The sequence below is a fragment of the Dromiciops gliroides genome, chromosome 6 (genome assembly GCF_019393635.1).
Source record: "Dromiciops gliroides isolate mDroGli1 chromosome 6, mDroGli1.pri, whole genome shotgun sequence".
Classification (NCBI taxonomy): Eukaryota; Metazoa; Chordata; class Mammalia; order Microbiotheria; family Microbiotheriidae; genus Dromiciops; species Dromiciops gliroides.
The window spans coordinates 139646753-139672089 of record NC_057866.1 but is presented as its reverse complement, the minus strand read 5'-3'; the positions used below and the strand labels follow the sequence as shown (position 1 = coordinate 139672089).

General features: G+C 37.0%; 1 protein-coding gene across 1 annotated transcript in view; it reads left to right on the top strand.

The window, feature by feature from the left end:
* Positions 1-25337, top strand: part of LOC122732098 (transmembrane protease serine 11F-like) — a 108554-nt gene that overhangs the window by 51459 nt on the left and 31758 nt on the right. Inside the window, 3 exon segments of the mRNA XM_043972266.1 lie at positions 21806-21931; positions 21934-21954; positions 21957-21983. Coding sequence (XP_043828201.1) covers positions 21806-21931; positions 21934-21954; positions 21957-21983 — 174 coding nt within the window.

The window sequence follows — 25337 nt, the reverse complement described above, 5'->3', positions numbered from 1 at the left end:
TCTGGACTTTATAATAGCAGTTGTCTGTTGGATTGACTTTTAAGTTGACTGAATTGTTTCTAGATGCACCTCTTGAGCTTATTGCAGTGTGATGATGTTACTTAAGGCACTTGAATGAATAATAAGTTACTTAAGCTTTCTTGGCCTTAGTCTTCTCATCTGTCAAATGAGGGAGTTGAACTAGATATTCTCTAATGTCTATTCCAGTACTAAGTCCTGTGAACATGAAAAGAAACATAGGATAGAAATAAATGAAATGAGTCATGTGTTAGGATTGCAAGCATTCCCCATGATCCATAGTCAGGCCGTCTGATTTTTAGGATGCTCCTGTGGCAACCTCCTGTAAACTTTATGCTGAAACCCTGAATTCCCATCATTATCAGTGTGCATTTTGACTCAGTGTTCCCTAACCTTATAATAAGTTCAATCATCTGACTTTTTGGAGGCACATTTATCTCGTGATGAAGATAGAATACAAATTTCATAGTTCCACATTTAACACCTTTCACATTGTAGACTTAGCTTATTTTTCCAAGCTGATTACAAATGACTCTCCTTTAGTACTTATTTTCCAAGTAAGTTCTTGACATTTCAAATTCCATGTCCCATCTCCATGTCTTTATATAGGCTGTTCCGTGCATTTAAAGCTCTCCCTTCTCACCTCCACTTTTTAAAACCATTAGCTTCCTTTGATGCTCTTCTCAAATGATCCTCCAAAAGAGCATTTAGTAATTCCACCCCTAATTACTTGATATTTATTTTGTTTGAATTTTATGTTTATGTATCTGGGGCACATGTTGTACCCTCTCTGATAGAATGTAAGTTTCTTTTGAGGGCTGGAAGTATTTCTGTGTTGTATCCTCAGTACCTTTCACTAAGTTAGCACTTATTAAATGTTTGTTGAATTGAATTCCTGATACTAAAAATAAAATGAATACCTTCAACTATTTTCATTAAAAGTGACCTCTTTTTGCATGTTTCAGGCAGTGGTCCTATATAGTTATATTGAGAGGAAGTAGAAAAAAGTGGAGAAAGCAAGGCAACTTGAATGAATAATAATAGCTGATAGTAACAGTACTTAAGGTTTGCAAAGCACTTTTTATTCCTTCTGTCACTGGATCAGAGCTAGTCAGTTTTTAGTCAAAAGACTGGGCCTTTCCTGAATCTTTAGTGGACTCAATTTCCTCCTTGATAAAATGGAGTAGGTTGGACTAGATAGTGGTATCAAATTTTTTTTTTTATCTCAGAGCCTCTTTACTCTCTTAAAAATTATCAATGATTAACTAAAGCATTTTTGTGTGTTATATCTATCATATTCACAATTAAATTACCATGATATTATTTATTATGAAAATAACTTTTATCCCTTCTAAATTGGGTTGCTCTATTATACAGAGATGTTTAGGAGCCCATGGCTCCCATTTTGAGAACTTTTGGAGTGGATGATCTCAGAGTTTCCTTTAAGATCTGCTATCTATAAGTTTATAATCTATTCTGTACCTAGCAATCCTATTTGGTCGATAGATGATGAATCCCTTATATTGTGTAACATTTTATAATTTTTAAAGTCCTTTCACACAAACGACATCATTTAATTATCAACTTTGCATTGTACACAGGTTACTTAGTATTATTATCCTCATTTGCAAGATGAGGAAACAAGATTAGGGAAGTGGTTTCCAGGTACATAATAAGCTGTGGGGCCAAGAATTCAGACTTAGATCTTTTGATTCAAAGGCCAGTATCTTTTGTGCTATGTTGGGTTCAAAGTAATGTAAGCATACTTCATTGAAATGAGTATTGCACTGGGAGTCAAGAAGTCTGGGTTTTAGCTCTGGCTCCAAACCAGATTACCTCTATGAACTCGGGCAAGTTCCTTAGTTGGCTGGATCTCAAATTTTCCATTTGTTGGAAAGTGGCACGTATGACCTCCAGGGCCCATACTAGTTCTAATAATTTATTATTCTAATGTATAATGTAGTGTTTTCAGTTCATTTTCACATTTTCCTCAAGCTTTCATAGGTGTGTAAGCAAATAAATTGTAAAAGGTGCATTGTATATGAGGGAATAGAGGAAGAGGTTCTTAGTTCTCTTTGGTTCAGTCTTGCTCCCTGTTTCATTCATGTCCCCTCACTATTATTATGATCATATGGTTTCTCCAATTCTTTAAGGGAAAGGACCAGATTTTTAAATTTTTCTTGTACTCCTCTCCTCCACTCCCATAAAGGGTCTGGCTGTCCTTTTTTTTTTTTTTTTTTTGGTTGGGCAGTGAGAGTTAAGTGACTTGCCCAGGGTCACACAGCTAGTAAGTGTCAAGTGTCTGAGGCTGGATTAAACTCAGTTCCTCTGACTCCAGGGCTAGTGCTCTATCCACTGCACCACCTAGTTGCCCCCACTCTGGCTGTTTCTTTTCTTATTTGTGTCTCCAGGTGCTTGATGGCTTAGTGGATAGAGCACTGGACCTGGAGTCAAGAGTTCAATTTGTCCTTAGACAATTACTAGCTGTGTGACCCTTGGCAAGTCATTTAACCCTTCTTGCCTCAGTTCCTCAGCTGTAAAATGAGCTGGAGAAGGAAATGGCAAACCACTCCAGTATCTTTGCTAAGAAAACCCAAAATGGGGTCACAAAGAGTCAGACATGACTGAAAATGACTGAACAACAAAAATAAATATTTATTGACTAGTTGGTTGGGGCCAAGAGGCTGTCATTTGTCAATGATTCTCTAAATTCAGCAGAACAACTGGAATAAGGAGATGAATATAGGGAACTGGGGCAAGAGAGATGTAGCTCTTAGAATTTGCAAGGCAATTCTTTCTCGATATCTTTAACTAGACTCATTTGCTTCATTCACTCTATAGCTATTTGTAGGGGGTCTATTGTGTGCAAGTCATGGTTTGGTGAAGAAAACAAGGAAGTATAATTTGAATGGAATCTTGAAGGATGTGTAAGAATTGAACAGGAAGATCTGGTAGAACAGGAACATCTAGGCAAAGGGAACAGAGAGCCTATAAATGTATAAATGGATATAGTGGAAATGAGTCTGGATAGTTGGGTTGGTTACAAATTTTAGGAGGCTTTGAGTATAAGGTACTATGCGATAGGAAGTCATTGAAATATTTGAACAATAGGATTCCATGATCAAGGAGATGACTGTGGTGGCAGTGAATTATGAATTAGAGCAGAGAGAGCTGAAAAATAGGGAATCCTTGAAGAAGGTTATTGTAGTAGTACATAAAGAAGCAATATAAAACTAATCTAGAATGTTGGTCATTGGAAAGGGATAGAAGGGGGTAAATTGAAGAGAAATTTTAGAATTTGGAAAAAAATAGGTTTTAGCATTTGACTAGGTATTGAAGAATAGCAAGAAGAAAGGAAAGGTAAAGGATGATTTAAAGGTTTGAAGCATAAATCTAAAGATGGCAATGTCAGGGGGACATCTTAAATGGAAGCAGGTTTAGTGAGGAAATTAATAAGCTACTTTGGACACGTTAAGCTTGAGGTACCAGGATTGACAGGGGATGCTGGGAAATGTCAATGTGGCGTTCAGGAGAGAAGTGCTTGAATATATATTTTTAAATCCTTCACAAAAGATGTAATCATCAAAACCTTGGAAATAAATGAGCTTGCCAAAGGGGAGAATATAGAAAGTGGAAGGAGAGAAAGGCTAATGACAGAATTCTGGGGTCTGTTAACATTGGGGAGGCAGAAAGAAGAAGAAGAACTTTAATTGCTGGTGTTCTGTCTTTATTTTATTTATTTACTGTATATTCAAGCCCCTAATGTGTGTTCACTAATGAATATTATGGTTATATTATTACAGATTTTTTTTAGCCAGAGTCAAGCAAAGATACCAAGGACACAAATCCATCCACTATTAGACCATGAACTTGCCAATGCTTATTGCCAACACTCCCTAAACAGATTTAGATTTTCTTCTTTCTGTGCCTAAACTGCTTCATGGTAGTGAGCTAAATCTTTTCGTTGCTAAGTAGAAAGGTAAATAAATCTTGCCAAATAAAGAAATGTATGATAACACAGGCCTGAAAAATGAATGTATCTTCCTAAACCTAGTAGCAAAGAATGACATAGCCACTATGGGTAACAGCTCTATGTATCCGAGTTATTTATATACAATGATCTCATCTAGCTTCTATTTCAACCTAAGAATTGGTTTTTCAAAGTATAATGAATCTCACAAAATTAATAGTTTCCAATTGTATAGTTCTGTACAATTATTAAAGTCCTTTTCTAGGCATTATTTCATTTTATCTCATAGCCCTTCAAGGAAGGTCAAGTAGGTTTTACCATCTCCATAATTAGTGAATGAAACTGAATCTCAGAGAAATTAACTGATTGGCTCAAGATCACATGGTGGCTAAGAAATGGTAGATTTGACACTTCCTATCCCATCATGCTACCATATATTTTACTTATATTCAGTGGTATACAAACCAGAGTGGGGAGACCCTAATGGATTTCTAACCTAGAAGTTTGGCAAAAAATTCCCTGGTTGTGATATATAGATGCTTGTGATATCTCAAAATAACATTATGTAGTTCACAATATATTTAGGACTCATAGAAATCATGCTACTCATGGGAATTTAAGAGAATGTATGTTACATTATTGCTGATGGAACAGCCCATAAAAGTAGACTATGTGTCTGATGGTTCCACATAGGAGACAGTTGCTTCTGCTTACATTCAAACAGACACCAGTGGTAGATATCAGTGGCAGTCAAAATGACAACGATGAAAAAGACCATTGTTGTATCTAGATCCATGATCAAGGAAACTTTTAAAAATAAATTTTTGGGAAGTTTCAATATATCCCTAGCACCTAAAAACTTCAACAGAGTTCTAGTGTTTTCTTACTGCCTTCACACAAACAAAATTTACATATGTAGCCCTCCTCCCCTTAAAAGCTATTAGATATTTCAATAATAGGTTTAGATGCTATGCAATTTCTGCCCACAGTCTCCTGTTCTGCTTTCCTCTAACATCCACCACACCATGCAGTCCAGCTGATAAAAGGCTGATGCAGGTGACTCATTCATACTTAAGATTCTCTGTTTCCACGAGAAAGCAAGTTTACTTTAGTTGGTGCCTCGACTTGTAAAAGTGGTAATTATCACAATACCTTTAGGATATATGTGTTAACCCCAAATTAGTTAAAATAAAAAATAATTTCTCATCTCATAGCAAGCTATCTTAGAACCCTTTATCAAACTCATAATCAATTTGGCAACGTCTTGCAAGAGTTTTGTGCCCATATTGCAGATGACACTGCTGCTCCTGAATGCAGGAGTGATGGTATCAGTCCCTCCCCATCACCACCCACCTTGACCAAGGCTTTTTTCCTTCCTGTGTTTATGTTGTCAATTGCCAACAATCTCCCTGGAGAAAAAAAGAGGTGAAAAATTATACCCTTGGAAACTAAGCTAAAGAAGATTAGAGTAAACCTTCAGAAAAGAAAATAATCTTTTCCTAATAACACGCTCTAAGATTAGTTGTTGTGATTTGGAACCATCCCTATTCCCTGGCTCCCCAGTCAAAATAGTTGAAGACCAGTATAAGACAGTATTAAATAAATGATCATATTGTATGGTATAGGTCAAGAAAAGAATGGAAAAAAGCATATATGAAACACTATGTTTCAGGCTTGAGCTAGGCAATATTGATACAATTAAAGAAACAAAGACAGACCTTGTCTTTTAGGGAGCTTACATTCTAATAGGAAAGACAAGACATGGATTTGTGACCTGGGAGGAAGAGTAGTTTTACTTGGAAAGTTAGAAGAATGGTCAGTGGAGAGACTTATGCTTGAAATCTATTCCCTGTCTATTTCCACATGTTGAAATCCTTCTCTTCATTCAAGGCCTAGCTTGGGGGGGGGGGGCGCGCATGGGGGGAGGGGGGGGCAACTTCTCCATGACGCCTTTCCCTTGATAGAAGTTGATCCCTTCATCCCATTATCTGATACACTGTGTGAGCTTACCTATGTACTCATCACACTCAAACTTGTATTAGACATACATGTGTGGCTTACCACCACCACTCCAACTTCCCCCTAATCTAACCCCCACCAAATTGTAAGCTGGGGTAAGAATGATACTATTCTTTCATCTTTGTATTCCTAGAATCTATAACAACACCAGGACATATAATAAGTACTTAATAAATGTTGCATTGATATGAAGAATAATAGTCTATGTACAAGCAAAACTACAACTGCTTTGGCCAAAAGGTACAAATTATCAATGAATGTAATTTTTGCAAAAACATCGTCATTTATACTAGCCACCAAACCCACTGACATGGTGACACCCCTGCTGGAACAACTTTGAGTGATCATTCAATTACAATATTGTTCTTATGCAACTGGCTGCTCCAGTTAGCATCATGTCACCTAACATTCCATTTTCACAGAACCAATTAACAGCGTTAAGTAAGAAATACCTGCTGGAAATTTCCCAAATCGGGCCATTTCCTTAAAATGTTCATATCAATAAGCTTTTCTGTGTATATGGCTGTTTTACATAAGATATATTTGGAGAGCTTTAATAGTGAAACAAAAAGCTGCATTGCAGCATAAGCAGTAATATACTGTCCAGAGAAACCTAAGAATTACAGAATCAAAGGCCAATCAAATAAAATACTTTACCCTAGAATCATCGATATAACCTTCACATCAAACTATATCTTATCTCTGTACTACAGAATAGAAAGCAGTGCTAAGCAGCCAACCAATTAACAAGCATTAAGTGCCTACTATGTGCTAAAAACTGTGCTAGGAAATATAGATATAAAGGCAAAAAGAAAAAATTCTTGCACTCGGAGCTTGATACCCTATTGTTGAGTGAGGGTTAGAGTAGGAAGAATGGTAAGAGACAAAAATGTACTACAAATTATGGAGAGGGATTGAACCTGTGATCATTGATTATGGGGAACTCCCAAGTGAGATAAATCTTCTTGTCAATAAAGGTTGCCGCTTTCTATACAACTTACAGTCTTTAAAGTGATGCCCAGAGTACTGATAGGTTAAGTGAAGTTGTATAAGGGCATGTGTTGACAAGTATATGTCATATACAAGACTTGAATTCAGGTCTGCCTTCAGTGTTAGATCTTTCTCCACTTGCCACACATACAAAATAGGCAGAAGGCAATGGGGAGTGTTTGGGAGGGGACACTAGCAACTGGAGGGTGGTTGAGAAGCAGTTTCAAGTAGCAATTGGCATTTGAGCAGAATGTTGAGGAAAGTGGAATTTGAAAAGGTAAGGGTGAGAAAGAATGTATTCTACGTGGGGATGAATTGAGGTAGAACAATCAGTACATAAGCATGAATAGGGGAAATGGAATATTATATGTTGAAGTACAAGAAATTATCTAAGCTAATGTGGACAACAGAGGGGAACTAGACAACAGAGAACTTCAGGGAGGGGTAGTAACATTTAACAAGGTTAAAAATATGTAGTGTTCAAGTTGGGAAGGCCTTCAAAAACCCAACAAAGGGAGTTATATTTGATATTAAATGAAGTAGTGAACTATTGAGATTATTGATCATAAACCACTTCAAAAAAATCACTTCAGCAACTTATGGAGGTTGTATTGAAGTGGCTCAAGATCTGAAACAAGGAGATAGCTATTGAAATACTCCGCCCAGGCCAGCTAGGTGGTGCAGTGGATAAAGCATCGGCCCTGGATTCAGGAGGACCTGAGTTCAAATCTGGCCTCAGACACTTGACACTTACTAGCTGTGTGACCTGGGCAAGTCACTTAACCCTCATTGCCCCCGCAAAAAAAAAAAAAAGAAAGAAAGAAAAAGAAATGCTCCAACCAAGGGTGAAGAGGGGCTGAACAAGTTCAGTAGCCAAGAGGAGATTAGGTAATGTTACCTAAGTGGACTCAACAAGAATATATGAAGGCTAAGGAAAAGTGAGTAGTCAAGGTTGAAAGTCCAGGTCATTATAAGGATGGTAGTACTCATAACTGTTAGAAAGAAATTCAAAAGAGGAATGGGCTTAGGGGAAACATAACTGAGATGCCAATAGGAAATCCAAATCAAAATGTCCAATCATCATTTAGAGATAAGAGACTGGAGATCAGGAGACATTAAGGTGGGAAATACAGATCTTAGAGTTGTGGGCATAGAGATGATAATTCAATTAGGCCCAGGGCACAGCTTTGAGGCACAGAAACAGTTAGGGTGTTAGGAAATGGATGATGAACCAGAAAAAAAAAAAAACTGTGAAGAAGCATTCAGATAGGTAGGAAGAGTTAGCAATGTCAGAAAAACCAAGAGAAGAGAGTTAACTAGGAATTAAGGACAATCAGCAGTGTCAAATGTTGCAGAGAGATGGAGGATAAGGATTGAGGGGAAAAAGCCCCACTAGAATTGGCAATTAAGAAGTCATTTGTAGGGCAGCTAGGTGGTGCAGTGGATAGAGAGCACTGGCCCTGGAGTCAAGAGGACCTGAGTTCAAATCCTGCCTCAGACACTTAACACTTACTAGCTGTGTGACCCTGGGCAAGTCACTAACCCCAATTGCCTCACAAAAAAAAAAGAAGTCATTGGTAAGTCTGAGAGAACAGTTTTAAATTGGGGGTTTAGAGATCAGGAACAGGATTGAGATTGGACACTAGGAAGCAGAAATTGAGATCTACGAGGAGAAAAGGAAGAGGAGAAGCAAACCTAAATAGCCTTTTCTTTTTTTTTTCCTTTCTTTTTTTTTTTGCAGAGCAATGGGGTTAAGTGACTGCCCAGGGTCACACAGCTAGTAAGTGTCAAGTGTCTGAGGCCGGATTTGAACTTCAAGGTACTCCTGAATCCAGGGCCGATGCTTTATCCACTGTGGCCACCTAGCTGCCACTAAATAGCCTTTCTGTTTCGTAAAAGAGGGGATTTCTATTGTGTATATATACATACCATATAAATGTATACACATATAATACATATGTATATAATACACTTAGAGAGACTCAGAGTTTTTTTTTTCTTTCAGGATGGGGACGAACAGTCATGTTAGACAGTAGATAGAGATGGAAGATTAGGAGAATGATTGTGGACACAAGTTATTGGAAAAGATAGAACAAGATGGGATCAAGAGGGATCATTCTTTGTTAGTTTCAAGGGCCACCTCTCACCAGAGACTGATGGAAGGGAGAGAGAATGGTGGATAATGCCAAGTTTTCTTGAGATCTAGAAAAGGAAGAAGTGATAGTTTATTGGCAAATGGCTTCTCTTTTCTCTATAAATTTGTGGAGTGGGGGTCATTAGCTGGGAGGGTAGTGAGAGAAGAGACTGGCCTGGTAGTTTGGTGTTTTAAGGACTGGTTAGTTCAGTCATTCTCCTTACTAGGCTTGTGTCATATCAGATATATAAGACAGAAGAGAAGAAATTAATTTTCCAGTGCAACCTTGGACCTATCAAGGATCATAGAATTTAGAGCTGAAATTGATTGTTAGACATCATTTATTTCAAACCTTTTCTATAGAGAAATAAACTGAAGCCTTGAAAGATTAACCTGGTTTGTTCAAGGTCACAGATATAGTCATCAAATCATATTTTTTTCCTACTTAACTCTAGAATTCAAGGAAGACATCAATTGGGCACTGGTCTAGTCATTCTGTGATTTGGTGGTGATTAGAAAACTGTCACTAAGTTACTCACAAACTATCCTTTGCTGGGGCTGCCTACCACTTCATAACACTTTCTGCTAGTAGGTGATTTCAATTTTCTCAAGTGAGTTACTATTTTAATCATGGATAAACAAAAGTGATTATGTACATGATAATTTACAAGGTGTTTTACATATATTATCCTATTTGATCTCCAAAAACAGCCCTGTGAGGTTATTGCTATCATTATCCTTACTTTGTAGATGAGAAAACTGAGGCTGACTGAGTTTAAGTGACTTGTTCAGGATCACACAGCTAGTAAATCCTTGGATGAGGATTTGAGCTCAGGTCTTCTTGATTCAAGTCTGGAACTCTATCAACATCATCTAGTGTTGTTTGTTTTTGAACATATGACTTTTTTTCTCCCATGGATTAATTTACAAATCTAGATAAACTATAAGAGATCATATACTTCTTAATTCCACTATACAGCCAGTCAAGTAAACTATCCTTTATTAAATGTTACTCTGTTCTAGGCATTGTGCCTCAGCACTGGAGATAGAAATACAACAACATCAAAAACACCAACAACAACAAATAACCGCTGCTCTCAGGGAGCTCATAGTCTCAATTATCTCCAACATCTTTGAGGACAGGGACCCTGTCTTTGTGTCTGCCACCGAATTTAGTAAGCGGTATTGCACATAGTAGGCACTTATGGATGAGGTGGTGATAGCCAATATGCCACAGTAGAAAGAGCATGAGATAAGGAGGAAAGGGTGAAAAAATAGAGGGCAGAGTGGGGGGGAGGGGACAGTCAGAAGCAAAACACTTTTGAGAGGAATAGATTAAAAGAAGATAGAAAATAGAGTAAATATCATGGGGAAGGGAATAGGATGGAAGGAAACAGTAATGATGATTGATTATAATGGAAAAAATGTATGGTACCTACTTTGCTGGGCTATTGTGAAGAAAATTCTTTGTCAAGTTTAAGGTACTATATAAAAATTATGATAAACAGGATGCTATCAGAAAAACCTGGAAAGATCTACATGAACTGAAGCAGAGTGAAATATACTGTATACAAAATAACAGCAATAGTCTAAGATGATCTGCTGGGAATCATGTGGTTATTTTCAGCAAGGCAATGATCCAATATAATTCTGAAGGACTTATGAAAATTGCAATCCATCTATCTACAGAGAAAGAACTGAAGGTATCTGAAAACAGATTGCAGCATAATTTTTGACAGTTCCTTAATTTGAAGTTTTGTTTTTATCTGTTTTCTCTCACAACCTAGCTAATGTGGAGATGTTTTTCCATGACTACTCATGTACAACTTATATGGAATTGCTTGAGTTCTTGGGGGTGGAGGGTGGGAAGGGAGGGAGGAAGAGAAGTTTTAAAAAATTGATGTCAAAATTTGTTTTTAACATGTAATTTGAAAATAAATTCTAAACAGTAAAAAAAAAATTAAAGAAAAGAAAGAGCACTAGCCAGGAAATCAGAAGACATTCTGGTAGTGGATCTGTCACTAACCATATCCACATCTTTTCTACAAAGTCATTACACTAGTCTTGGCTTCATGTCTTTTATCTATGAGACAAAAGATTTCTAAGGTCACTAAGAGTTCCTTGACCTCTAAAACAGAAGTCCTTCTTTTACACTTATAGACTTCCCTTTGGAGAAAATGGATTGGAAATCCAACTGCTTTGGTGCTGGCATATTCTTTGAGTGTCTGCTAAGTGGCAAAGCCGTTTAAAGCTTTGAACTTGGAGTCAGGAAGACCAGAGTTCAAATCCTCCTTCAGACACTAAGCTGTGTGACCCAGGATAAGTCACTTAACCTCTGTTTGCCTCCATTACTTCATCTTTAAAATGGAGGTTATATAGCACTTGCCTCAGACGGTGGTTGTGAGATAAAATGAGATACCTTATGTAAAGCACTTTTCAAAGTCTAAAGTGCTATATAAAAACTAACAATTATTATTTTCCAGAAATTTAAGTGAAAAGACTATAGAAAAAAGCAGATCTAATTCCATCATTTGACAATTTTGACAATTATTTCAATTTAGCTTCTTAAGAATTTTGAATGAGACAGTAATAATCACTGAGCCATAGTCCAGTGTCTGGGTGTCAGCCCACCTTTGAACTCTCAAAACCATAGAGCTTATAAAATAATTAGTGGGAGGGGAGGGGTGGGCTTTCACACCTATCTATTTAAGCATGATTGCAGGCCCTCTCATCAAAGGATCTGCCTCTTAAAGAACACATAGCTCATAGTCTTAATTGCTCATCCACCCAGATGGGTTATTTGTAGAGGGTATTGTTGACATAGTTTGGTCTCTTTCAGATATGAGTAGGCTTAAAGATATAAAAAGAGATTTAGGTCACATCACACGTTTTAAGATAAAACTTTCTGATCTGACAGACAGTGGCATCACTGGGCTCTCCTGGCATGGTGGTTAGCTGGGTGAAAAGCAGCAGCTGCTTACTTTCAATTGGATAAAATGGTTCCTAGCTATTAGAAATAAACATTGAGGAGGGATATGGCAGGAATGATATTTGCAAAATTACAAAGGAAATTGAGATCTGCTTCTCTTTGTATCCTGATACTTAAAACTTGGAAGGAAACGATCCTTGGTTTTTAGCTGCTTCTCCAATTGCAATGGTTTCAGTGAAAGCCAGAGTATGCCAGAGATCTTATTCCTTAATATGTCAGAAACTTGGGGCAGCTAGGTGGTGCATTGGATAGAGCACTGGCCCTGAAGTCAGGAAGACCTTAGTTCAAATCCAGCCTCAGACACTTAACACTTACTAGCTGTGTGATCCTAGGCAAGTCACTTAACCCAAATTGCCTCACCAAAAAAAAAAAAAAAAGTCAGAAACTTTGCAAGAATGGGGGCATCTGGGTCACATGACATACACAGTAGGCTTTGCCATTATATTCTTTCAGTATTTACTGAGTTACCTAAGTATACAGAATGTACACAAATATTGCCATTCTCATTCAGAAGCTGATGATGTATTTGTGGTAACTAGTTATGTTATCTGTCAGTATGCAAAAGTTCACTTAATCATCTCCATAAAACTTGCTCTTCTCTATAGTATCTCCTTTCATTGTTGGCAGCACTATTTTCAGTCACCTAATCTATAACCTCAAGCTCAGTTTTAATTCCTCCCTGACCCTGATGTTCTTCATCCAATCATCAATTCCTGTATGTATTGCCTCCAAGGTATCTTTTGCATCTGACCTTATCTTTTCTATTCCCATTACAACCATTCTAGTTCAGACCCTCATCAGTTAGGCAGTAGCCTGACTGTTCTATCCTGCCTCAATTCTCTACCTCTGTCTGTCTCTGTCTCTCTCCTCTTCCTCTTTCTCCTTTCCCTTTGATCATTCACATAGCTTCAAAAATATTCTTTCTAATGTACATATATGCTTCTATCACCTATTTAATCAAAATCTTCAGGAACATTTCATCACCTACTGAATAAAATATAAAGTATATATCCTGGCATTCAGGACCCTCCACAATCGAATGCAAATTTAGCTTTCAAGCCTCATCTCATACTATATCCATTCATGAACTATCCATTCCAACCAAACTGTATTATTGTATCTTCCATTCTGATCCAATACTTTCTCATCACTATGATGTGTTCATCAACTTTAGCTCTTCCCTAACTCCATTTTTTGATATCTGTTCCTTCTCTCAAACCTAAAATCTTCTATGATGGTTCTTTCCTCTACTGATTATGATGACATCAGCAGATCTTCATTTATTTAAATTAAATAAATATTTTATATCACATTTATTTCCTATTATAATCCTACCTAATTCCCTATCTAGCAAGTCATCCTTATAATTAAAAAATGAAAATAAATAAAATAGAGGCTTAGCAAAACTAATCAACATATCAACAATATCTGTCTAATATTTCACATTTGTTATCCCACCTTTCATAGAAGTAAGGTAGGTATATTTTTTTACCTCTTCTGTGTGATAAGATTGGACAATAATTATACAGCATTTGGTCCCTTCTGTTTTTGTTCTCTTTATTCATATTTTTAATAGTGATTCTACATATTGTTTTTTATTTTGTGGAGTAATATGGGTTAAGTGACTTGCCCACGGTCACACAGCTAGTAAGTGTCAAGTGTCTGAGGCTGGATTTGAACTCAGGTCCTCCTGAATCCAGGGCCAGTGCTCTATCCACTGTGCCACCTAGCTGCCCCTATTCTGCCTATTGTTTATTGGGTTCTGCTTATTTTATTGCAATTCAGTGAATTCAAGTCTTTTCTGTGCTTTTCTAAAACTTCAGATTCATTGTTTCTTATGGAATCGTAATTTCCCACAATATTCATGTATCACAATTTGTGGGCATCTATATTGTTTCCAGTTCTTTGCTACAAGCAAAGAATGCTACCATGAATATTTTTATATAGAGAGAGAACATATATTACTATCTTTTACTTCCATGAGGAATATGCATAACAGTGGGATCTCTGGGTCAAAAGGGTATATACATTTTAATCATTTTCTTGGCATTATTCAGAATAATTTTATAGAATATTTGAACAACTTGTAGTCTCTAAAAAAATTTTAAGTGTATACTGCACAAAGGATAATGGAAAGGCATATGAGTGTGATTAGGTAGTGACATATGACCAACAACATTCCAAAGAAGAACAGCAGCAAATGATGTTTCTAAGGAACTGAATTATTAGAAGAAGTGAGAGGCTGATCATGTGACAAGGGCAAGTTACTTAGAGGTGGACAGATGGAATGCTCCATTACTACCTTTCTGATGTCAGGAGAGAGCAAAGAAGGACTCTAATACATTGGGAAGACACAAACAAGTCACACAGAATAGACAGCCATGGATGGATTGCAATCCATACTGTCAGAGAGAAGGTCTGAATAGATGGGCTTACGTGCACATTTGAGTATTTGGGAGCATGCTGAACTATTCTGCTTTACATGATGTATTCCATTTCGGCTGGATGGCAGGCCATTTCCCAATCTTGTCCAGCATTCTCCTGTTTCCATGAACTTTCATAGGACATAGCCCATGATTGAAATGGATGCCTTCCATTATTCCACTTGTTAAAAGTCCTCTTCAAGGTTCAGTAGGTGTATACTTTTACATGAAACTTTCTGAGATACCCTCTGTTATAAGTGATCTCATGCTATTCAAATTCCTCTTAAGGTTTTCATCAGACCACTCATGCATTATGTTTACCTTGTAACATGCTTTTTGTGTACACTTATTTTTTCATCCACTCTCTATTCCCATTAAATTATAAATTCTTTGAGGGGAGAGACTTTTAAAAAGACATAGTATTAGTAATGTAGTGTTTGATAAACCCAAAGACTCCAGCTTCTGGGATAGGAACTCAGTATTTGACAAAAACTACTGGGAAAACTGGAAGATAGTATGGCAGAAATTAGGCATAGACCAACATCTTACACCTTATACTAAAATAAGGTCAAAATGGCTACATGATTTAGACATAAGAGGTGATAAAATAGGTCAATTAGGAGAGAAAGGAATAGTGTACCTATCAGATCTTTGGAAAGGAAAACAGTTTTTGACCAAACAAGAGATAGAGTATATTATAAAATGCAAAATGGATGATTTTGATTATATTAAATTAAAAAATTTCTGTACAAACAGAAGCAATGCATCCAAAATTAGAAGGGAGGCAGAAAGCTGGGAAACAATTTTTGAGGCCAGTGCTTCTGATAAAGGCCTCATCTCTAAAATATATAGGGAACTAAATCAAATTTATAAGAATCCAAGTCATTCCCCAATTGAGAAATGGTCAAAGGATATAAACAGGCAGTTTTCTGATGAAGAAACCAAAGCTATCTATTCCCATATGAAAAAATGCTCTAAATCTCTAATGATTAGAGAGATGCAAATTAAAACAACTCTGAGGTACCACCTGACACCTATCAGATTGGCTAAAATGACAAAAAAAGAAGATAATAAATGTTGGAGAAGTTGTGGGAAAATTGGAACACTAATTCATTGTTGGTGGAGCTGTGAACTGATCCAACCATTCTGGAGAGCAATTTGGAATTATGCCCAAAGGGCGATAAAGCTGTGCATACCCTTTGACCCAGCAATTCCACTTTTAGGTCTTTTTCCCAAAGAAATCATGGAAAGAGGAAAGGGACCCACATGTACAAAAATATTTATAGCTGCTCTTTATGTGGTAGCAAGGAATTGGAAGTTGAGGGGGTGCCCATCAATTGGGAATGGCTGGACAAGTTGTGGTATATGAATACAATGGAATACTATTGTGCTGTAAGAAATGATGAGCAGGAGTTCAGAGAAACCTGGAGGGTCTTACGTGAGCTGATGATGAGTGAGATGAGCAGAACCAGAAGAACATTGTACACAGTATCATCAACATTGAGTGTTGACCTACTGTGATGGACTATATTCTTCACACCAATGCAATGGTACAGAAGAGTTCCAGGGAACTCATGATAGAAGAGGATCTCCAAATCCAAGAAAAAGAACTGTGGAGTATAGATGCTGATTGAACCATACTATTTCTTTTGTTTTGGGTGCTGTTGTTGTTTTTTTTCTATTTTGAGGTTTTGCATTACTGTCCTGATTTTTTCTCTTATAACAGGATTAATGCAGAAATAGGATTAATGTTATTATGGATATATATATATATATACGTGTGTATATATATATATATATGTATATAGATATATAGATATAACCTATATCAAATTACCTGCTGTCTACGGGAGGGGGGAGGAAGGGGAGGGAGGGAGAAAAATCTGAAATTGTAAAGCTTGTATAAACAAAAGTTGAGAACTATCTTTACATGTAACAGAAAAAATAAAATACCTTATATGTAAAAAAAAAAAAAAGACATAGTGTTGGGGGCAGCTAGGTGGTGCAGTAGATTAAGCAATGGCCCTGGATTCAGGAGGACCTGAGTTCAAATCCAGCCTCAGACACTTGACATTTACTAGCTGTGTGACCCTGGCCAAGTCACTTAACCCTTATTGCCCTGAAAAAAAAGACATAGTGTTGTACATATAAGTGCTTAATAAATTTTAACTGTATTGAACTAATATGAGCCAAAATGAATTAAACTGATGTTTAGAAATGATGTGAAAAGGGGGGCAGCTAGGTGGCGCAGTGGATAAAGCACCGGCCCTGGATTCAGGAGAACCTGAGTTCAAATCTGGCCTCAGACACTTGACACTTACTAGCTGTGTGACCCTGGGCAAGTCACTTAACTCCCATTGCCCCCCACACACACACGCAAAAGAAATTATGTGAAAAGAGCACTGTATTCAAAGTCAGAAGAACCACTAGGTCCTACTCTTGGCTTTCCTTATTAATGCAATCTTGTACAAATTACTTACCCTTTCTGGGCCTCACTGTTTGCTCCTAGAGTGGGAGGGTTGAGCAAAAAGATTTCTAACATCTATTTTAGATCAAAATCTGAGCCTATGATCCTGTGTTGATCCAAACAGCTAAAACATTCAATGTCATTCATTACCATTAAGATCACTGACTAGAATTTAGCTAAACAAAATAAATACATCTTGGGCCAAGTGGAAACAGGTTCAGCTCCTTTTCCCTGTTTACCTAATTCAGCCTGAGCTAAGGTGAGTTCTTTAATTTGTAGTGGCAGGAACACTAGTGCCTTGTAGACCAGAGGCCTGGATTCACATTTCTTTTTTTTTTTTAACTTACAAAAAAACACATTTTATTCATCTTTTAGTTCTTCCAAAGTTGAAAATATCAAGTCCTACTGCTAAGGAGAAAAAACAAAACAAAAAGTCCTTCTCTCTCCTAAAGTCACAGGACACAGAATCTGTTCTGGGACAGGTGAGTGCAGAGGACTAGGAGGGGAGATGGCAAGCAAAAACCCCTTCCAAATACTTAAAAACAAACAACAACAACAACAACAAAAACCTGTTCAACAGAAACTGTGATAAATACAGGACAATGCAAGACAAGTAAAAACGAAGAACAGTGACCAGTGGCTCTGTTGTCTTTCTTTCCCCCCCCTTCCTTTCTTTCCCTGATTCCCTAGGATACTGAACAATAACTTTTCTCATCCAGAATCACTGTTGCTTCACAACAATCCCTCTAGATTTTATTATAGGAATTGGATGTGAGGCACAACTATTCCTTTTGGGGTGAGAATTTGGTACAGAAAAGCAGTATTATTTTTTCTTGCCCACCCTGTCATTTACAAATTTGTGGAAAACAGTGTGACAGCAGGGAAGCACTGCCTGTCTCATCTTTGGAGACAGCAGGAGGACCCTGCATGAGTCAAGAAGACAGGGAGACAGCAAAGTACTGAAGTTGCTGCATGGAGCTTATGGATGATGACAGCCTTTAGCAACTGCTGATCACCCTCAAAAGAACCTTTTCTTGAGCACTCTAAAAACTGGGGAAAGGACTATGGCAATAGGGTAGGACAGGAGGAGAGAGTGAGCCTGCTGGTCAGACTGGATTCACATTTCTAAAACTTAAATACTTAAACTTCTCAACCTTCATTTTATTCCTTAATAAACTGCCTATTATTAGTATTTGTACCACCTATCTTATAGGGTTGTTTGGAGGCAATTACTTCATAAAATAGAAAGTGCTAAATGGTTGTATTTTTGCTATACTTATTTAAGGTTGGGTGTTTTTTTTTTTTTTTGGTGGGGCAATGAAGGTTAAGTGACTTGCCCAGGGTCACACAGCTAGTAAGTGTCAAGTGTCTGAGGTCGGATTTGAACTCAGTCCTCCTTAATCCAGGGCCAGTGCTCTATCCACTGTGCCACCTAGCTGCCCCCCTTTTCACATCATTTCTAAACATCAGTTCAATTCATTTTGGCTCATATTAGTTCAATACAATTAAAATTTATTAAGCACTTATATGTACAACACTATGTCTTTTTTTTCAGGGCAATAAGGGTTAAGTGACTTGGCCAGGGTCACACAGTTATTGTCAAGTGTCTGAAGCTGGATTTGAACTCAGCTCCTCCTGAATCCAGGGCTGGTACTTTATCCACTGCGCCACCTAGCTGCCACTGTTTAAGTAAATTTTTGATTTTTCAGGCTGTGTACTCAATTACTCTAAGTCACAAATAACTGACAGAATATTGATTCGAATGTAGCAGCCACAATTCTGTAAAAGAGATAAAACTATATCTATCTATGAGCTAATCTGCACAAGTTAAAAGACCATATATGGCATGTACTTGTAAATGGACCAATTGGCTTTAATCCATTTGAAGAAACTTTCACAGACCATTAAAACTCACTGGGTAATTTATTCTGTCTTCAGATATCTTCAGGATAAATTAATAATGAGCCAAGGGAGACTGGTTTAGCATTCTTTCTCTGCCTATCTAATTCAGTCAAGACGAGTTCTCTAAATCAAATTTCTCAGAAGTCACTGACTTGCCTTTCATTGTTTACTGAATGTATCAGAAGTAACATTACATTTGCATCAGTAATAGATATAACTAAAATGTGTTGACATTTCAGCAGGCTTTTTAATGATCTTTAATATTTTCCCCAAGGGCAAACTTTACTTCTTGGTAAATTCTCATGTTTCCACATACATCATAGTCATAGGTATAAATTACTCTGGAAACCAATACTCAGTACACATTATTTCAAACATAAAACAACATAGCAAGGCAGCTAGATGACCCGGTGGATAGAGTGCTGGACCTGAAGTCAGAAAGACCTAAGTTCAAATCTGGCCTCAGATATTTACTAACAATGTAACCTTGGGCAAGTCACCTAACCCGTTTGCCATAATCCACTGGGAAAGGAAATAGCAAATCACTCCAATACCTTTACCAAGAAAATCCCACGGACAGTGGGATTCACGAAGAGCTAGACACAACTGAGTGACTGAACAACCAAAAATAAAACACAGCTACAAATGCTTCAGTTCTATTCTAAAGAAATATAACCACTAGACAAAGGGATAACTCTAAATCAGGTGGTGTGTGTGTGTGTGTGTGTGTGTGTGTGTGTGTGTGTGTAGATATACACACATTACATATGGGGGTAGGGAGAGAAGGGAGAGAGAGGTTGTTTAATGAGATACTAGAATTCTTTGCACATCCACTCCTCCCCTCAAAGGTCAGTAGTAAAAAGAGAGGAAGGTAGAAAAGCAAAAGAAAAAAGGAAAAAAAATGTCCAGATAAATCCCAACTTGGGTAACTCTCAAGGACTGTCCCATGCCTCGGTGGTGATGATTCACAGATCCATTGAGTTGTAAGTGAAGTTCCTTAGTTTATGTCAGGAACTAGTATATTCAAGGCAGCGAGGTGGTACAGTGAATAGATTACTGGGCCTGAAGTCAGGAAAGACTTCTGAATTCAAATCTGGTCTCAACAGTACCACCTGTGTGACCCTGGGCAAGTCATTTAACCCTTTTTGCCTCAGTTTCATCATCTGTAAAATGAGCTGGAGAGAGAAATGACATACTACTCCAATATCTCTGTCAAGAAAACCCCATATGGTGTTATGAAGAGTTGGATGGGACTGAAAAACTAAAACTAAAACAACAGTACATTCAACTTAGAATGTAGAACATACCTTTTTTTTTTCTTTGCCTCAGGGTTTCAGGTTCAAACTCAAGCTGAAATAATAGAGACAGTGAGGAGGATGGTATCTCAAAGATGTTTTCCTTTTGATTCATACCTAAGGATAAAATCAAATAGCAAATTACCAGTGAAGAAAAATGCCCAGGGGTCAATGTATTCTGGCAGCGCATCAACTCAATTTACTTTTACAAACATTTATTAAGTGTCTACCTAGTATTGTCAGGCACTATGTAGACAAGAAAAAAAAATTGTGCTTAGACTCAAAGAGCTTATATTCTACCGGCAAAGACTGTAAATGTAAATAGATAAGTAAAATAAAATGATATGAAATGATACACCTTAATGGAGTCTGACATGTATTTGGGGGTAATATTGACTTTAACATATATAGAGAAGAAAGCATTACACATAATGGGGAAAATAAGGGAGGATCAACAAAAATGGGTGAGAGACTTTGGATGTAGAATGAAGAAATATCATGAAGATTTGGAATATGTTTTAATATTGGTGAGACCATTTGCTCAGTTGAAACCAGATGGTCTCAATTTGATATGGCCAATTGAACCTTCCTGAGTATAAAATCTTAATCCTGAGTATCAAAAACAATGATTTATTTGAAAAACAAATAAAAAGAAATCCATTTATTATTTTGAAAATTAGGCAAAAAGAAAATGGACTGCATTAAAAATGAGTGCCTTTAAATTAACTTCATTGGTAAAATTGTTTTAACGTAATGGCAATGTTTACTCTAAGGTCATGTTTGAAAGGCAGGTGGTAAGTAGATAGGAAACTGACTTTGGATCAGGAAACTCTAGGTTCAAATCCTGCCTCTGATACATACCACATAGTCACTTAACCTTCTCAGATTCCCTATACAACTATTTTACATATGTCAGTTTATTCTAAGTTACAGAGGAGGTACCAATCTGCACCAGTAGAGGGAGTTACTACACTAGGAGTTCCTTCTCAAATAGAAATCAGAAATCCAAACTCCTCCTCTCACACATAATATAAATATTTTTAATTTCCTTTAATATTTTCCCTAAAGATATTTGGAGGTTTGAATCTGCCAAAAATGGTCAGTATGCCCAGAATTTTAGTGATACTTTTTTTATTGCACATATTGATAATTTAACAATAAAAATGTATTATTCCTACCCTCCCCCATCTCATGTCCACTTTACAGAAAGAGAAAGACTCTATTGTTCACCCCTCAATATAGAAATTCTTCCTAAGATAAAATGCTACACATGTCAAAATATTTTTCTTTTATATAATGTAAATGAAAATATGAATCAGATTTGTCATGAACTCAGATATTATTTCTTTGTTAAATTGACACTGTGAAAGGAAAACAAGATGAATCTACTTATTGATAGTCAATTTGGGGGGGGGGGTATTTACCATCTCAATAAATCTTAGACTGAAAGGTAAGGCAATAGATATCTATGAATGATAGTCTAGTGGCATATTCATGGTCTAGGAATTCAGATGATTTTGAGCACATATGGGGTTTTCTCCAATAAATCATGTGTTTAAAAAATCTAGATAGGATTACAATACATGCTTGGTACTAAGTTTTATTTATTTTTCTGTACCACAGACCAGTTGCATTCCAAGAAGTCACATATCCACAAGTTAACTATCCAAGAAGACAAAATCAATTTGGAATCCTATCTAGGCTAGCTATTTTCACAGTAGTAATTGTATACTCATAGTGATGGCCATTGTATCGTTGCTCGTGTTGTTATCGCAGGTAAGTGTCAAGAACATATCTATTCCCTGTTTTGTGGCCAAAGTGCATTATGAATGAATACTTTGACACTTATATTAAGAATATTGGAATATTGGAAAAAGTCATATTGTTTAACTTTTGAAAATAATCTGTAGTTAGGCTTGATAATAAAGGTAATCATGATCCCAGATTAGTAGAGTATGATCTGGATAGATAAATACCTCCTTCAGTAGTTATTTACTCATTCGTCATTGGACAAGGATCACTCAGTCTGGGTATCAGTAGCTATGTTAAAGTTTATTAGTTCTATAAAATGTTTATTATTCTTTGGACTTTCTGTCACTCTATATAAGCAGAAGGGTGCCACACATGGTGAGGGCATTATTTCATTATTGCCGTGGCCAAATACTTCATCATCAGTATCACATCTACATTATGACACTCCCTCCACTTAGCTAAGCTGGACATTAGGAAGATAACTCAATTTGTTGCCAAAACCATATTCAATGTCTACACATGACGGTGGAAACTTTCAGAACATTTGTTCTACTGGAATAACCTTTAAGAAACTATACAATGTTGAGATATTGGAGTAAGACCTTAGGGAGGAGATAAACTGACATATGTAAAAGGACCAACAAACGAGGAAATAGTAACAAAAAGAGATCGATGAATAGAAAGAGCACTACATCACTACATTTATACTCAGAGGCTTGAGTTAAATCCTCACCATGCTACTTGCCAGCTGTATGATCTTGGACAAGTCACTTAATCTGCTGGAGCCTAATTTCCCCCACTGAAAATACAGGGATTGAGTTAGATAATGTCTAAGGTTCTATCCACAGCCAATCTTATAATTATGTCACAAGAAATATGTCACAGCAGATTTAAAAGTTAATGAATTGTCATCAGAATCAGTACTATGAACAACTACCGTGAGGCAAACTTGTGGTGGTATAGGAAAGAATTCTTGTAAGAGTTATAGAATTTTAAGACTGGAAGGGAACTTATAGAGACAATTCCTAATGTAATATAACAATTCCTAATAACTAAACTGAGGCCTAGAAAGGTGAAGTGACTTTAACAAAATATAGTACAAGTTGGTGCACATTTCACAGATGTAGGATCTAGCTCTGTTTCTTCTCAAACTATGAGTATTTTATTCTTGAAACTCAGTTTTCCCTCTCTGGCTCAGGTTGGAAGCACAGTGGCCAGTCATGGACTCCATTCCACAGACGACTGGCACAGAAGCAGCTGCTTTGTTTCCAACCTGAGCCAATTTGCCCTTCCATAGGACCTACTATGTGCCAGACACTGTGTTAAGTATTTTACAAATATTTTCTCATTTGATTCTCTTAACAATTCTGGAAAGTAGACTGTTGTTATCATCCCTACCTTTACAGTTAAAGAAACCGAGGCAAAAGCAGGTTAAGTGACTTTCCCAGGGTCACACAGCTATTAAATACTCGAGGTTGGATTTGAACTCAAGTTTTCCTGACTCAAGGACCAGTATCTGTCCACTGTGTCACCTAGTTGCCTCTAGGGGCCAACACATTGGTGCCTGATTCAGTGCAGGTACTCAATCAGCTTGAGATCTACTGTGGCTCAGAACAGCTCAGGGAGGGCAGTGATAAAGAAGAAAAGAATATTAAGGAAATTTTTTAAAATGTACAGAAAAGAGCAGAAGGAAGTTGAGAAGGGTACATAGACAAACATGTCAGTGTTAAAACATATTGTGGTAAAAAGTTTTAACATCACCTTGTAACTACCATACAATAAAAGCTCTAACTAGAAAACCAGAAGCTTCTTCCATTTACTAGTCTGGGAGATAAATTAAGGGAAGGTTAAAGAGGGAGATTTATGATCTAATATCCAATTTTTAAATCTCACAACATATATATTTTTTTAAATTCCAAGCCGTATGTAACAGATCCATAGCTTTATATGTTGTTTAGTTGTTTCAGTTATGTCTGACTCTTCATGACCCCATTGGGGGTTTTCTTGGCAGAGATATTGGAGCAGTTCACCAAATCTTTCTCCAGCTCATTTTATAGATGAGAAAACAGGCCAACATGGTTGAGTGACTTGCCCAGGGTCACAGAGCCAATAGGTGTCTAAGGCTGGATTTCAATTTAGATCTTCCTGACTTCAGATCCAGTGCTCTATACACTGCCTGGCACTTTTCTCTGACCTTTAGATGTGGAAATGTTTATGTCTCCTGATTTTATAATTTATAAGAAAAATATTTGAAGTATAAAATTAGGGAAATAGACGCTCCTTGAATAAGGAACAAATGAATGAAGAATCAATTCTTAGTTATACCTGATAGTGTAGGGAAGAAACACTATCCACAATGATAGAGATTTTAAGTCATTTATTTTTGTCTTTGGAACATGTTTTTGCATTGACATCTGAATGTGGGTGTGTCTGATGCTTGAGGAAATCATGTCAAACAAGATTAAAATGTTGTCTTGTGAAGACCTAACTAGGGAGGAGCTGAAAATGTATTCATTTTCTCTAGCTTACCTCATTGCTTAGCTCCCTCCTCCCTACTGCCCACTACATTCTGGACATAGAAAGTGTCAGTCAGCTCTGGGATGCCACAAAGCACTCATGTAAACCAAGCTGACACCTCCCTGAATGTGTTAGCTTTCTTGTTCATACCTTTATTTGGTTGGGGGGAAGTAATTAAGTATTTAAAATTTGTCTCCTGGTCTTCATGAAAGAATATAAGTAAAGAAGAAACTAAACTTTTTTAAGTTTTCAAGGTAAATGGCAACTTTAAGAATATGAAAGACAGGGGCAGCTAGGTGGTGCAATAGATAAAGCACCTACTCTGAGTCAGGAGGACCTGAGTTCAATCCAGCCTCAGACACTTGACACTTACTTGCTGTGTGGACCCTGGGCAAGTACTTAACCCTCATTGCCCTGCAAAAACAAATTTGACATCACATAGATTAAAATTTTATTTTTAAATCTTGAGATCATGAATTCTGAATTTCAGTGGGCTAAACCTATCAGGTTTACTAAGTGCAGCACTAATAATGGTGAGACCTTAGGAATGGGACCAGTGTAGGTGGGAGATACCAGGTTGCCTAAAAAAGAGTGAACTGATTTAGGTGAAAAAATGGAGCATGTGAAAGTTCCCAGACTTAAAAGAGCAGGACCAACTAGTGACTAGCCCTGCACTTCTAGCCCAGGAGATATATTGAGATCTACTCAAGAAAAGAGAAAATAAAAGAAAGAGAGAAGGCAAGAGAAAAGGAAAGGAAAGAAAGGAAAAGAAAAAGAAAAACAAAGCAAATCATGTAAGAGACTTTTAATAGCTGCCTCTGTTATCAGTAGCATACAAACGATATTATGTCAACAGCATTA